The sequence below is a fragment of the Pyxicephalus adspersus genome, chromosome 5, assembly GCF_032062135.1.
Source record: "Pyxicephalus adspersus chromosome 5, UCB_Pads_2.0, whole genome shotgun sequence".
NCBI classification, from domain to species: Eukaryota; Metazoa; Chordata; class Amphibia; order Anura; family Pyxicephalidae; genus Pyxicephalus; species Pyxicephalus adspersus.
This window is the reverse complement of record NC_092862.1, coordinates 46,051,717-46,066,415: the sequence shown is the minus strand read 5'-3', so window position 1 is coordinate 46,066,415 and position 14,699 is coordinate 46,051,717. Positions and strand designations below refer to the sequence as shown.

The 14,699-nt window shown below is 34.9% G+C and overlaps 1 protein-coding gene across 1 annotated transcript in view; it reads left to right on the top strand.

The window, feature by feature from the left end:
- The window catches only part of METTL4 (methyltransferase 4, N6-adenosine), a 78,346-nt gene extending 72,735 nt beyond the window's left edge, over positions 1-5,611 (top strand). The window contains exon 8 of the mRNA XM_072411359.1: positions 4,834-5,611. Within this exon, the coding sequence (XP_072267460.1) occupies positions 4,834-4,979 (146 nt within the window). The 3' untranslated portion in view covers positions 4,980-5,611. The remainder of the gene's footprint in view (positions 1-4,833) is intronic.
- The last annotated feature ends 9,088 nt before the right edge of the window (positions 5,612-14,699 follow it).

The following is a 14,699-nucleotide window of genomic DNA, read 5'->3' as shown; positions in this document are numbered from 1 at the left end:
TTTTGTAGAGAGGAAAACTGCAGTGTTTGTGTTAAAGCTCATAGTGACCTACCCACTAGTGATTGTCAGTAAGATGCAGATTATTTGTTGTTTATGCAAAGTTCACGCAAATGACATTGGCTTAGAACTAAGCATTTGATTTTCTCAGTTTCAAGTCAGCACAATTTGTGTAGTATTTGGATATGGGTACATTTTTGCATCTTTTTGGCCAACTATACTATCAACAAAGATTACTGACTATGATTGTTGCCAAATATGCACCTTCTAAATACAGACTAAAGCTAGGTGTATTTTGTGTTTAATCCACTTTTATTTTATGTTCTTTGACAATGAACCTTGGAAGCCTTCGGAGGGGTGATTACTTTTTAGAGTATGTAGAATATTAACTAATCATGAAGTTTGGTTTTGCCTCCCAAGTCTAAAAGCTTGAAGTGTAATACATCACGGAAGTAATTTATTAGTCATCTTTACTTTGTAAATGGACTTCATTACAGACTCAAGGTTAATTGTATCCTGCTGCTGTACACACTAAGGTCTTGAGATTAAATCTGCATTTGTGGAACTTGTCCAGGAGGAGCGTACTATCTAAGGCCTCTTCCACATTCACATACATACACAAACTTCAGAGCTTGCTTGTTTTTGAACCCAGTGCATCTACCACTTAGATTTTGGTGTGTGCAAAGTGTGCATACTTTCAATTGGATGACAATGAAAACGTTGTCATTTGTTAATCATGTTAGTATACCAATAGGTATGAATTTGTCAGATCGGCTTCAAGTCCCGATTGTATTATTTGATAACACATACCTTCCAATGGCCTTGGGAAATATAAATTATCTTTACATTTATTTCATTTCCCTATAGTGAACCTGTTAACTTCTGTGCATACACAAAATATATGAGAAAAAAAAAAAACACATTGCGTCAGTAATGAATGTGTTCTATAGTTGAGAACCTGAGGAAACTAACAGTTGTGTTTATCTATAGATCTTTTATTCTATAAACCATGAAGCACGTTCACAAGGTTCATCTTTTGGAATGTAGTGAGCAAAGTTCATGTACTTTCTATTATTCACATTAATGTTTTTTTTTTTGGCTTGGTATAAAAGTGCTCTTGTATGTGACAAGGCCACGTTAGAGTTGACGTTCAAATGCGTTGAACAATTTGGCAGCAGAAGCTATGTGCATTGTAGTTTGGAAACTTTGTAACCATGGCGACAATCCTTTTCAAACAACAGTGTAGAGATGCAAGAGATGACTCCACTTAGCAAACCCTCCTCTGATTTGCAAAGTGTAGCCTTGTACAAAGTCCAACCTCATATTAACAAAGGGCATGATGACCCTGATCTCTGTACTGAATTCATTAAACTCACTCTTACATCATTAGAAGGAAAGAAACTGTAATTAAAGGTTTGAATTGCTTGTGATATGAACATTAAGTGCTATTCGGAAAAAAAATGCATACATCATTAGATATTTAAGGAGAACCTAAACTATAATTTAGCTTTTGGGTAATTTTCAAACCTGCGAATATGATCTATTAACCATGTAGTTTTTATCTGACATGTGCAATGAGCCTTGATCCTCACCTGATTAACCAGATGGTACATTTCATTCTTTTACATTCTACTAACAAGCATTGTACAGCTGTGATTTTATTTGACAAACATTTCTTCCACAGCGTTTCAGCTGTACTGTGTATTTTGCGCTTACCATTTGTTTACTGTAGGTATGTTCTATAATGCTTTAACATTAAAATAGCCAATTTGACTTTATTACACAACAAAAGCAAGTCGCTCTGTACCCTCTGTAGCAGGGTTTCTCCAGAGGTTGCTAGGGGTTTCATCAGCAATGGGCAGTTTGTGACACTCAGATTAATTTAGGTAACACCAATGATTTATTTGGCTATCTTTATTTAAGGGTGACATTCCACCCAAAGGCAAGCAATGTAAGAGACATTCTCCTCAGTGACCCCCATGCTAATATTCTGTGAGCTGTGGATATAGTAATCATATAAGGGGTTCCCTGAAGACCTGAAAGTTATTTCAAGGGTTCCCCCATGTCTAGGCAGGTCAGGAAACACTGCTCTGTAGTGTTGGATTTACTTGATGATCTCTGCAAGCATACACATATGCATATGAATATATGTAGGCTCTATGGGTCTGTTTTACAAATATTTTGTATGCATGTGAATATAAAGGGAAGTACCTAATATTACTTAAACAAAACAGAAAAACTATGTTGACTCATACAAACCTAGGGCACAAAATGCTGTCACTGCTGGCATGCAAAACGGTGATCAAGAGAAATGCTTATAAAATTATTCTGAATAAAAACATCCATGGTGTGCTTTTTTTAAAACATTTAATCAAAATTGAAAAATTAAAGTACTGTATCTTTCTTCCACTTATTACAGGTAACTTTGCATTGGTTATGGTGGGACACCTTCATGGAGTCCTCTTGTAAGATGTGTAACAAATGCTAATAATTCTTCAGAGAGCAAGACTTTGCTATACATTGATGTGATCCAAGTACAAACTGAGATTCTTTTTCTAATGACTATATCAGGTCAAAAAAGCTCTGTCTATTCTTGGAGTATATACAGGTAGTCCCCAAGTTAAGGACATCGACATATAGATGACTGCTAGATACAAACAGCGCGTTAGAGTACAGGAAGGAGGCTGATTGGGGTTAGTTATTAAATGTCTAGGCTCCATAAAGTTTCTTTTTGCATTGTTTTCTTTGTGATTAAATCACAGTGAGGATTTTATAAAGTAACTGACACCATGCTGCCTAATATTATGTTGACACAAACTTCTGTCCTAATTGCATTTATTAAAATAATGTACTTGTTCCTACTTGCATGCAGATTCAACTTAAGAACAAACCTACAGTTCATCTCTTGTATGTAACCTAACCTGTACATTACTTTTTATCAAATATATACTTTCCTATGAGTAAAGAGTTGAAATTTTTAGCTGCACTATATTGCAACAGAACTTTTGCAATCCCCACGGGGGGGGGGGGGGGTTGATAATTTATTGTAAATGAAATGGTTTTTGCTTACACTCACCCGCTGTCAAGGTGACTTGTCTCCAGTGACTCATAACCATACCTTCCATCTGTCCTTGATTTGGTGGGACTGTTTCTATTTCAGAATTTAATTCCTCTGCCTCTCTTTTCTTAATCTTCGTTTCTTTTGGGTGAATATATATACATGTAGAAAATATGCATTATTTATTAAAATGTATTATTTACCACTAAACCTTTCACACAGCCTCTAAAACGTGTGTTTGTTAATATAAATTAAATGTAACTAGCTGTAAAAAAAACATATCTATCTAATCAGTCGTATTTTTGCATAGTATTTTTTATAGTGTGCGAAATGGGGACTTAATCCGTGTGTTATTTGCCTTGATACTTTCAGCTGACACTGTTCCTCTTCCTTATGGCCCTGATTTATTAATGCTGTCCAAGGCTGGAGAGGATACACTTTTATCAGTGAAGCTGGGTAATCCAGCAAACCTAGAATAGATCTGGTCCAAGATTCAGAACATTTGCTTTTATCTGACTGTGAAGAAATCCATTCCAGGTTTGCTGTATCACCCAGCTTCACTGAATAAAGTGTATTCTCTCCAGTCCTGGAGAACTTTAATAAATCAGGGCCTACATCTCAGAGTGGGGAAATATGTAGGACAAACAACCTTATTTTAATTACAGGTAATCATTTTCCCCACTGCATAGTGCCTACAAAGTCCTACAAAGCTTGTATACTCAGTCTGTGTTTAATGAAGTAATGTGGGCAAAATGCAAACTAGCAAAGCACACACATACCATCTAGCTGCTCTACCATGCAAAAAGTGTAATTTACTATGTGAAATCTATAGTTTGCAAAATTTGCACCTAAAGAACTAACAGAAATGTATGCTTTCTACCAGTTTATATATAAATATGCATGTTTGTGTGCTTGTGTTTGTATATATATTTATTACAGTCAAAGTTTTATATATATATATATATATATATATATATATATATATAGTGCTGCAGGTAAATATACCTGCTGGGTAGGTTTGGAGAATTCCACATTCACTGCTATATTAATGTATATGGAAAATGTATATTTGTTTTTGTTGTATGTTTTTTCAGCATGTCTGTTTGCCTATATATATTTTTTACTTTTATTTAAGAATCCCTGGACTGATACTCTCTTCATATGGAAGGTCATCTAGCATGTTGAGATTGAGACATCTGCTCTAACAGATGAAGGGCTCAGTTATAGAGCACTTAAATGGACCAGATAAAATAATACCTGTTTAAGTCTAGCAGTGTGCATGTGCCTTAGATCCTCTAAGCACAGTGTAATGCAGCATCCCCAGCTGGCAATAAGGTGTTTTTATCACAGTCCTTGTCCTTAGAATTTAACCTGATCACTACGTACTAATTGTTCTGTCCTTTGCAGCCATGTTTTGTTTCTATCATTCACAAAGCATTTAAAACATTGTCACCGCTTGCTCAAGAGTACTGAGATGACTCTATTGAAAAATTGAAAAGTCACCTGTGTAGGCGGTAAAATCCTCATTCCATGTCTCTAAATGAAAACCAATAAATCAGACCTATTGAAGCCTCTGACTGTATTGTTCACAATCTCAAGGGCGCTTATTTCAAATGATTTCCTGCCTATAAATAGCCCAAGCTGTTGATGAAATCCTTGAAATTAATTTGCTGCCTTCTTTTTAATGAAATACTCCAGTTTTTCATCTTCCGATAGCTGAAGGAAGATTGATTTTTGTTCTTCTTCATCACTTTCTTCTCTTCTTTTCTTTGTTTCAGAGGTTCTGAAAAAATATGTCAAGCCAGATGTGGAATGCTTGGAGCTATTTGCCCGTAATCTACAGCCGGGCTGGACTAGCTGGGGGAACGAAGTTCTGAAATTCCAACACATGGATTATTTCATTCCCTTTGAGACAGAAAAGTGACCCAGGTCTATTAGCTGTAGAGAAGTTTTTTTATACATTAGAATTGCTTTTTATTACCAGCGGAACACTTAGGAATCTGTGTAAATAGAAGTGGACATGTCGCAATAAGAAATCCATGGAGTGGGCGAGTCTCTGTGCACTACCTCAATGCTATTGTTTTAAGCTGAACAGATTGTCCTTAGCTTCAAATAGCTTTGCAGAGAGATGGAAAAGAAAATTGCAAAATAACCCCATGTTCACTACAGTGTAGCCTGCTTTCCTGGTAGCATAAAGGTTAATTGTCTAAGCTATAAGAAGAGAATGAAGAAAACGGATCTGTGGCAGCAGCACAACTCCTCGTAGGCATCTCTGTAATATTGCAAAACAGTATATATTTCCCAGTTGGATTAAATGACAATTTTATCACATTCATCCCATTTTGCTGCTTTCTGGAGCAATATATAATGTATGAAGAGGGGTATGAAAACAATGATCAATGGGCTATATTTTATTTTTCACTGTCCATTGTTTCTCCTCCTTTATTTGGCCTGTGAAATAATACATTACACTTTTCCATTTTGCCATGTTTAATGTCTGGCCCATTTCCATCATATTTGTGAAAACTGGATTAAATGTTTCTTGGGTTTATAACATTCCTTTGGAAGGGCAGTATTACTTAGAGTTAAGTAGTGTTACTTGAGAAAATACAATGGCTATGCTGTGGCACCGGAAGATGTACTTCATGTTTAAAAGCACACCATTTTTAATGGGAAAAGTATATTAAGAATTATAGAAGCTTTTAATTATCATAAAATATGGTTTTGTACAACTTTCTGTATATTAGGATAATGTGAAAGGGTCATCTCATCCAAGAGTGTAGAGTGAAAGCTTTTTCCTACCTTTCCAATACATTTTAGACAGTTGTGCTCATCTGGTCCTGTGGCACAATTCCGGAAAGGCCCTTTTCTTATTCAGCTTGTCACTTTGTACAAAGCCTGGCCTATAAGGACATTGTTTTATAATTTTAGATTTTGGAAATTTACTAGACTTAACAAAAGCATTTCAATTCAACCCTACTGCAAACCTTCAGACTTAAACAGCTGTTAATTGTAAGCGGGTATTCTGAACCAATATTAGCTTCACAAATGCACTCTTGGCTAAATTGGGCACAGATTCCCACAGACTAAATCAAGCCTTTGTGTTGCTGCAAAGCAGGAACCAAAGTCATTGTAATGTCCTTGGGTTAGGAATTAGATGTCTAACAAGCTTTTTGCATGTGATGACAAGGCGTCCATAACATTTTGGCATAACAATTTATATCACTGTTTAATTTCCATAAGCAAATCAGAGGACTTTTTCAAAAAACGGTGCATGTCATTCCACTGATTCTCAGCAAGTTTCTAATGTTGATAGACTTTTACAATACAAAGGATTTGTAAAGACTTACAGCAATAGGCCTCTTGATTTCTGTGTGCAGGAAATTATGTTAATGGTGAAAAATGTCTAATTAGCATTTTCCTGGGGTTTACCAAAAAATATAAATGTGCAGCCTTATTACCCTTGCCATGTCTCTAATCCCCCTAAATTGATTTTGGTGACCTAATCTAGAGTTTACCCTTGATTGTACTGAAGGAAACACTGGCAAGAAAATCTGCAATCCAAACAACCAGTCACCAAAGACATAAGGTCTGTTTGCCCCACTAGTATTCTTTATAATGGCTACAAATAAAAAAAAAATTACTGACTTCACCAGGTCATTAACAACTGCTTACAATATATCTATAATACATTTTAGACACTTTTAGATTACGATTAGAATTTCTGTCAGGTTTTACTATTAGTCATAGTATCAGTCAGACAGATTCCTGGCGGTAAAAAAAAGTTACCAGGACAGAAAGTGAAAGAAACTAACAGGACACAGGCAGCATTATTTTTATGTAGTGAAATACTAAAACCTAAGTCAACTTTTTTTTGTCTGTTTTGCTGTTGGAGGTTTCCCTAACTTTCTGTCTGGTAAGACAAGCTCAAGGAATTTATAAAAAGATGGCTCAAGAACATAAATGGGGGCAAGGGAGTAAATTTCACCAATGAGGTTGGGGGATACACTTCAAGGAGACAGAAATAAAGAAAGACAAAATTAGGAAATAGAAGAATACTAGGAAATTTGGGATTTGGGATAGGGGTGTGTGTGTGTGTGTGTGTGTGTGTGGGGGGTTTAGAAATAACAATCACACTTTGCAATTCCCTCCAGTATGTGTTCCTATTTAACCCCTTAGTTAACTGTAATCAGCATATTCAACTCCTCCCCAAAATTCAGATTAGTTTTTGCAGTTTGTTTTGTTTTTTTTTGTTTCATTTTTGCATTTTTCATGATAAACATAGATAATAAAACTGTTTTACATTGTTTGTGTATATAAATTAAAAAAAAACACAACCATGGAAAAATAAGCCTTTTATTTGTCAATTTGTATCAGATTAAAAATTCCAAAAATGTATCGGATTAATAATTCCAAAGTCTAATGATAGTTATCGCCAAATAAACAAGACTATACCAAAATGAAAAAGTTGCTCTGGCCTATAAGAGGTACACAGGTGAGAGATCTGAAATTGTGTATGATTTCTAATAATATTATTTTGATCTTTTGAAGAAGTATAGAGATGCTCCAGTTGGGACACCTGTTCCTATTGCTACAATCTAAGATAGGAATTTTAATGGATTTAACATTTAAATTAGTATTTACGATCTGTCTAGGTTTATTTTATTCTAGGTTTTATTAAAACATGAACTGATGTTTACCTTGCTAACCACTTAGTTGCCAAGGTAAATGCTGGCTGTGTACGTTAACATTTATCTAATCTTTAAAGGAACTTTTAAAATACATGCAATGTGTATATTCTCATATGAAGCAGAACTAAACACATACCAATTATTGGTCCCTAGCAGTCCCATTAGGAAGAAGAATAAAAAAAAAATAACTGTGTGCAGCTGTCCCCTTGCATGTCAGACATCCTTTCTCACTGCAGTTTTTCTGCTGCAAAACTGACACTGCTGTAAAAACTGAATGGGAGGCCTGGAACCTTCTGGGATACCTATGTCACATTAAGTTACATAGTAGGTTAGGCTGAAAAATGACATAAATCCATCAGGTTCAACTACTAGGGAAATAAACATATCCCAGATATAAAACCCTATAAGACATAGTTGGTCCAGAGGAAGGCAAACAAAAAAACCCTGGTACAATTTGCTTCAACAGGGGAAAAAATTCCTTCCTGATTCCATGAGGCAATCAGATGTTCCCTGGATCAACAGTCACTGTTATTTTTACTTTAAAGCCTTAATACCCAGTTATATTCTGTGCTTCTAGAAAAACATCCAGATTTTTCTTGAAGCAATCTATAGTAGTTGCTGAAACTGAGGGAGCCGATTCCACATTTTCACAGACCTTACAGTGAAGAATCCCTTCCTTCTCCGGAGCTTAAACTTCTTTTCCTCCAGACGCAAATAGTGCCCTCTTGTTCCTTGTAATCTCAAAGTTAATAATAGGGAAGAGAGTTCTCTATATGGATCATTTATATATTTACACAGGGTGATCATATCCCCTCTTATACGTCTCTTCTCAAGGAAGAAAAGATTCAGCTCAGCTAATATCTCCTCATAGCTGAGCTCCTTCATTCCTTTTATTAGTTTAGTTGCTCTTCTCTGCACTCTCTCCAATTTAAAAATGGCCTTTTTGTGAACTTGTGCCCAAAACTGGACTGCATATTCCAGATGTGGTCTAACCAATGCTTTGTACAAAGGCAGGATTATATCTCCACCTCTGCAGTCTATTCCTCTTTTAATACAAGAAAGTACTTTGTTAGCTTTAGATATTGCAGCTTGGCATTGCATGCTGTTATTAGGTCTATGATCTACCAAAATCCCCAGATCCTTTTCCATTTCTGACTCCCCCAAATGTATTACCTCTAGACAGTATGGAGCATGCATGTTGTTAGCTCCCAAGTGCATAATTTTACATTTATCTATATTAAATGTAATTTGCCACTTGGCTGCCCAATCAAACAATACATCCAGGTCTGCTTGTAGAATATAGACATCCTGTATGGACATAATTCCATTATGTAGTTTGGTGTTGTCGGCAAACATAGAAATGGTACTTTTAATCCCAAACTCTATATCATTTATAAAGATGTTAAACAGTAAAGGTCCCAACACTGATCCCTGGGGTACACCACTAAAAACCTTAGACCATTCAGAGTATGAATCATTAATTACAACTCTCTGGATGCGATCTTTAAGCCAGTTCTCTATCCATATACAGATTGACTTTTCTAAACCTATTGACTCTAACTTGCATATTAACCATCTGTGGGGTACAGTGTCAAATGCTTTAGCAAAGTCCAAGTACACTATATCAACTGCTACTCCACTGTCCACCTGTTTACTTACTTCCTCATAAAAAGAGAGTAAATTTGTTTGACAACTTCTGTCTTTCTTGAAGTCATGTTATGACTTAGGATGATAGGAACCATATTGGCCTTACGCCAATCCATTGGTACCTTGCCAATGACTAAAGAGTCTCTAAGAAATAGAAATAATGGCTTTGAAATAACCGAGCTCAGCTCTTTTGAGAACACGTGGATATAACATAAGGTCCTGGTGCTTTGTCACCCTTATTTTTCCCAGCTGTTTCTCAATCATATCGATTCTGAGCCATTGTGACTCATTTAAGGCAGTGACATTGCTATTATGAATTTGGACTTGAGCTCTGCCATTTTCCTTTGTATACACAGAGCTAAAAAAAAGTGTTAAGTAAATCTGCCTTGTCTTTATCCCCAGTTACCAACCCAGCGACATCCTTTAAGGGCCCTACATGCTCAGATCTGATCTTTTTGCTATTAATATATTTAAAAATGTTTTGGGGTTTGCCTTACTTTCCTTTGCAATATGTCTTTCAATTTGAAGTTTTGCACATTTTATCTCCTTTTTACATCTTTTGTTATATTCGTTATAGTTTTTAAATGATGAAGGTGATCCTTCATTTTTATATTTTTGGAATGCCCTTTTCTTGTTCCTTTTGGCTTTCTTAACATCAGCTGTGTGCCACTTTTAATTTTAATTTTAGTGCAATGTAGTGCAATATAAAATCAGGTGAAAGTAGTGTAATCAAAAAGTTTTGGATGACGTAAATACTGTTGACCTAATGTATTAGTATTGATGTAATTATTTAAAATACAGAGTATCGTACAGGCTAAAAGTGATATGGGATTTTTTTCATTTAAGTTATTTAAAAATATTGTGATGTTATGAAAGTTATATTTATATGCAGTATATTTTCACTAGGGGGTTTTTAGTTTATTTAAGGTCAAACCCTTTCCCTGTTATTATTAATACATATCATTTACTGTATATAACAACTTGTTAAATATATATTTAACCTGTTTTCCAGTCTAAAAAATCAGCTACATTTTAATATGTTAACATAGCCGTTACAAAGGAGCTCACACACACATAGAAGCCTTGTAATTGCCAACCTTATTTTAAATTCAGCTTTATGCAAAGGCAACCCAAATGTAGCAAGAACAACATTTATGGATTAATTGTGCAAACACTTATTTGTCAGGAACAGGAGAACATTTGGCTTGTTTAACAGAAAACACAATGTCCTGTAAAGACTCAGGAGCCCTTAAACTGTCCCTTTAGGTTTACTTTGAATTAAGCAAAAATTAGTGTATCAGTTCTTTGGAGTGTAAAAGCCAAAATATACAATTACAATGCAGATGCTTAACAGAGCAAAATAATTTTAACAGCAGACTTCTGTAACGCCTCTATAGTTAAATTCCAATATTTTCTAGATTTCAATTTTTTTTGAGTGAGTGCCATTTTCACTTTTTCCATTATTACTGCTGTTTAAGAACTAAATTCACTTGCTTATAAATGCTGTTTGCCCTTTGTGAAATGTCCCCATACTACCTAAAAGGTTACTTTTGTTTCACATTCTCTGAATTCATATTTATTTCCTTAAATCTATGTCATTCTCCTCTAAAAGATTCTCCTTTGGAATAAATGAGGGCAAAACAGAACCATGGCCTTTATTGGTATGCAGAATTAAACACAAAGGGGTTTTCAAAGAAGATTAATGGCTGCTAATTGCTGCTCCAAACACAACAACAAAACAAATTACAGACTTGTACAATTTAAATATACAGCAGACATTTCCTGGATGTGGTTTACATTTAACTAGCATTTAAGCTGAAGTTTTATTCACTAACTCAAGGGAAAGCAAAACCTAAAATTATTTTGCTATGTATGTCAGCCCTAAAATTTACTGTGGAACTTTTTAAGTTACATTGTTTCCAAAGATTGTGGGGGCTTGATTACAAACTAATAAGTAATGATGGAAATAATGATTTCATATTTTTCTTTGCAAGCCCTGTGATACTATCCCTCAAGCAACTCCTAGCAGTTGCAGCAAAATGTTTGGGATAAAACTAGTATGCGTAGGATGACGAGGTGAATTAAAGAAAGGTCGCTCTACCTGCTGATTGCACAGCTTTAAATTGGGCATTAACCTTGTAAGTGTAACCCTTAAATCAACTTGTCACAAGAAAACATAGAGCCTGCCATTTCTGGACAGTGTGTTTATTATGTTTTTTGGTTGTGTGCAGAAACCCACACAAACACAGGTAGAACATACAAACGTCTCTGAGCTGGGATCTGCTAGTCCACTGATCTTGTATGTGTGTTAAGGAGGTAGGGGGCCCTGAATTCAACAGGGGACCCAGAAGGATGGCAATCCGAGAAGAATAAACTTTTAAGTAAGTTTCTGTAGTGGATTTCTTAACAATGGATTGGCATTCAGCACCTCTGATAGTGGAAGAGGGAAGTAGTTCTAATCCTCTTTCCAACCTTTTTTACACTGAATTCCTTAAAATAAATAGTAAAGCCAGCTTCTAACCGTTCATATAACTTTTCTAACCTATTCAATTCTGTTCAGGTTTGGACATATATGAGTCAGTATCAATATTTTTATATCAGTGCAAAAACTTGCATAAAATGTTGTTAAAAATCCAATGTCAAAATATTTGCACCAAACAAAGCTGTAACATTTATCTGTATTCCATTGTTTTGTTGTAGGCTTTCTTCTCAATTATACTTTTATATTTATAACAATGAGCTGTATATGTAGGTTTTAAAGCATTGCTATTCATTACACTTTGTTGTTGCACATTTCGACATGAATGGTGAGTTTATGATTAATTTTTATTATGTTTTCTGCTCCGTCTCATATTACCAACAAGCTAGTGCATTTTCATCGCATTTCCTCTTCAATGTGCCGTTGGTGCCAATGTGCCTGAATGTGGAAATATTACATCAATGATGGATTGAATTATTCGCTAGTTGCAATTAATGTATTTTATGATTTTTCATTTTCATGCATTAAGGCTTATTTAGTGCCCATTTGAAGTTAATGGGCTGCCCTTCTACAATATCTGTCCACAATTTTTGTAAGTATATTGACGCATACATAGTTTAGAATAAATCATTTTAGATCAATTTTAAAAATGTTTTCTGGTGTTTCCTATACTGACAATTCAGTACTTTGCCATCACATGTCTTCTCTTCAATGTACGTAGGGTGAGAAAATATTACATGGCTGATTAATTGAATGAATTACTAGTTGATACAGTTATAATGGGAAATGTAAGGTATTGTGGAGACCAAAGGGTTGTATTGATGTCTGATATCAATACAACAATCAAGATTATTGATTATGATGACAGCTAGAAGATTATAATAGAGAATCACATATTGCAGTCATGTCTACAGATACATAGTAGTCATTGAATGAACATTAATTATAATAGTAACAGTGAGATAATACTGGTTCTGAAAGATAAAGTAATAAAATTATAGCTGAAATAAAAGTGTACAACTTTTAAACAATTCCGTTTACCACAGCTACTTTTTGGAGATGTATGAAATTGAACTCCATTTCATATTGAACAGCCCAAGGTCTTTATCTGTGTATTTTACTTAGTTCTATTTAAATAGTAAATTATCATACATTTTATATTTACAGAGCTGACCCGAACAGCAAACTTATCAGCTTCATAAAAAAGTTTAGGCTTATGTTCCCATATTTTGTATATCATACATTGCTCATTTAGCCACAATGCCCAGTGTTCAAAGCTTATAGTACCAGAGGAACTGTAATCAGGGCTGTATGAATAAATTTATACAATGAATTCTAGTAGTCACAGTGGTGCTTTTTTTCACTTATGTGAAATTTAGTTACAATATATTTTACAGATTGTGATTCTTGTGTCCATATATATAACATGTTTTATGTTCCACAAGCTGGGTGTATTAAAGTGTTCAAAGCATGTACCCCACACCTAATATAAAGATTGGCCAATGCTATTCTTGACCAACAATATTGTTTTTATCAAGCAGGGTGTGCAGAAATCTAAAATTTTTACAATTGTCACTGGAACTGGATTTAAGGGTAATTCACAAATTCACCTAATGAGAACACATGTTTAGAGATGACAGCTGTGAAAAGGCAGGATTTACTCTTCCTTAAAAAAAACTAAAAAAAACTGTCCTACTGTTGATGGTTTCACAAAACAGAAAGGTAAAATATTAGGCATCAGTGACTGGTACTGAACTGCCCCCCATTTATTCTTTATTGGACTGCCGCGGGTCAGACACTACAAATAGTGAATGTCTATACAAATAGTCCATGCAGGTAGATGCAAATGTTTATCCATTTATGTTTTGTGTTAAAATTTTATTGATTTCAGAATTGTGGTAAACTTATGAGATTGTTAAAGTTTGGATGCACATAAAGAGAGACCTTTTAGGGATACTGTATTTGTGTTTTCAAGCAGGAACCAATACGTTGGATAGAGAACACTGAAGGCTATTGATATTGTCTCTCTTGAATTTAAGTAACAATTTCCTTTAACTACTGAATGTTTAATTGAATACACTTTTGTTAAAATGGATAATAGTGCAAGGTCTTCACTTGTGAGTGCATTATTGTATATTGACTAATTTATATGGAAAATTAGATATTTCAAGTATTCCTATATTGCAACAACATCTAAATATTTTTAGCGCCACTGGTTTGAACATTTATTATTTTCTGTGAAGTGGTTGGTCCTGTGCAGTGTGCTGCTTGGTTGTTAGCGCAAGACCATTTATTATCAATAGTAGTATCTCACTCGAGCAAGAGGTTGAATGGGGTGAGGAAGTGGTAACCACAGCACAATCTCACCGCCAGTCTGAACTTAAAATAAAGACACATTTAAAGCACGGAGCTCTGCCGCCATGATCCCATTCAAGTTTTGTTTTATGAAGTCTGTGGAGTTATTAATAATTTATGCAGAACCTGGGGACAGAAATGTAATTTCCAAAGCTGTTAAATACTGGCTTGCACTGTTCCGTTATTGCTAAGAAACAAATGTACAAAACATGGCCAATGTGCTAAATAGTTCTTTAAAAATACAACACATCCTTCTGTTAAAACGATATTCCTGTCTTTTAGTTAGCTGCAATATCGTATTTAGCAATTGTATCTGCATGCATGTACGGGAAAGAAATTGCAGGGTAGCTCTAATTAAAGTCAGTCATTGCTTAATACAGTAATCCTCTTGGAGTAAATGTCAGCATAAAACTTTACACTAGGAAAGTTGTGCTGTCACAGTGACCACTAATAAGTTTCTAAAATTGTCTTG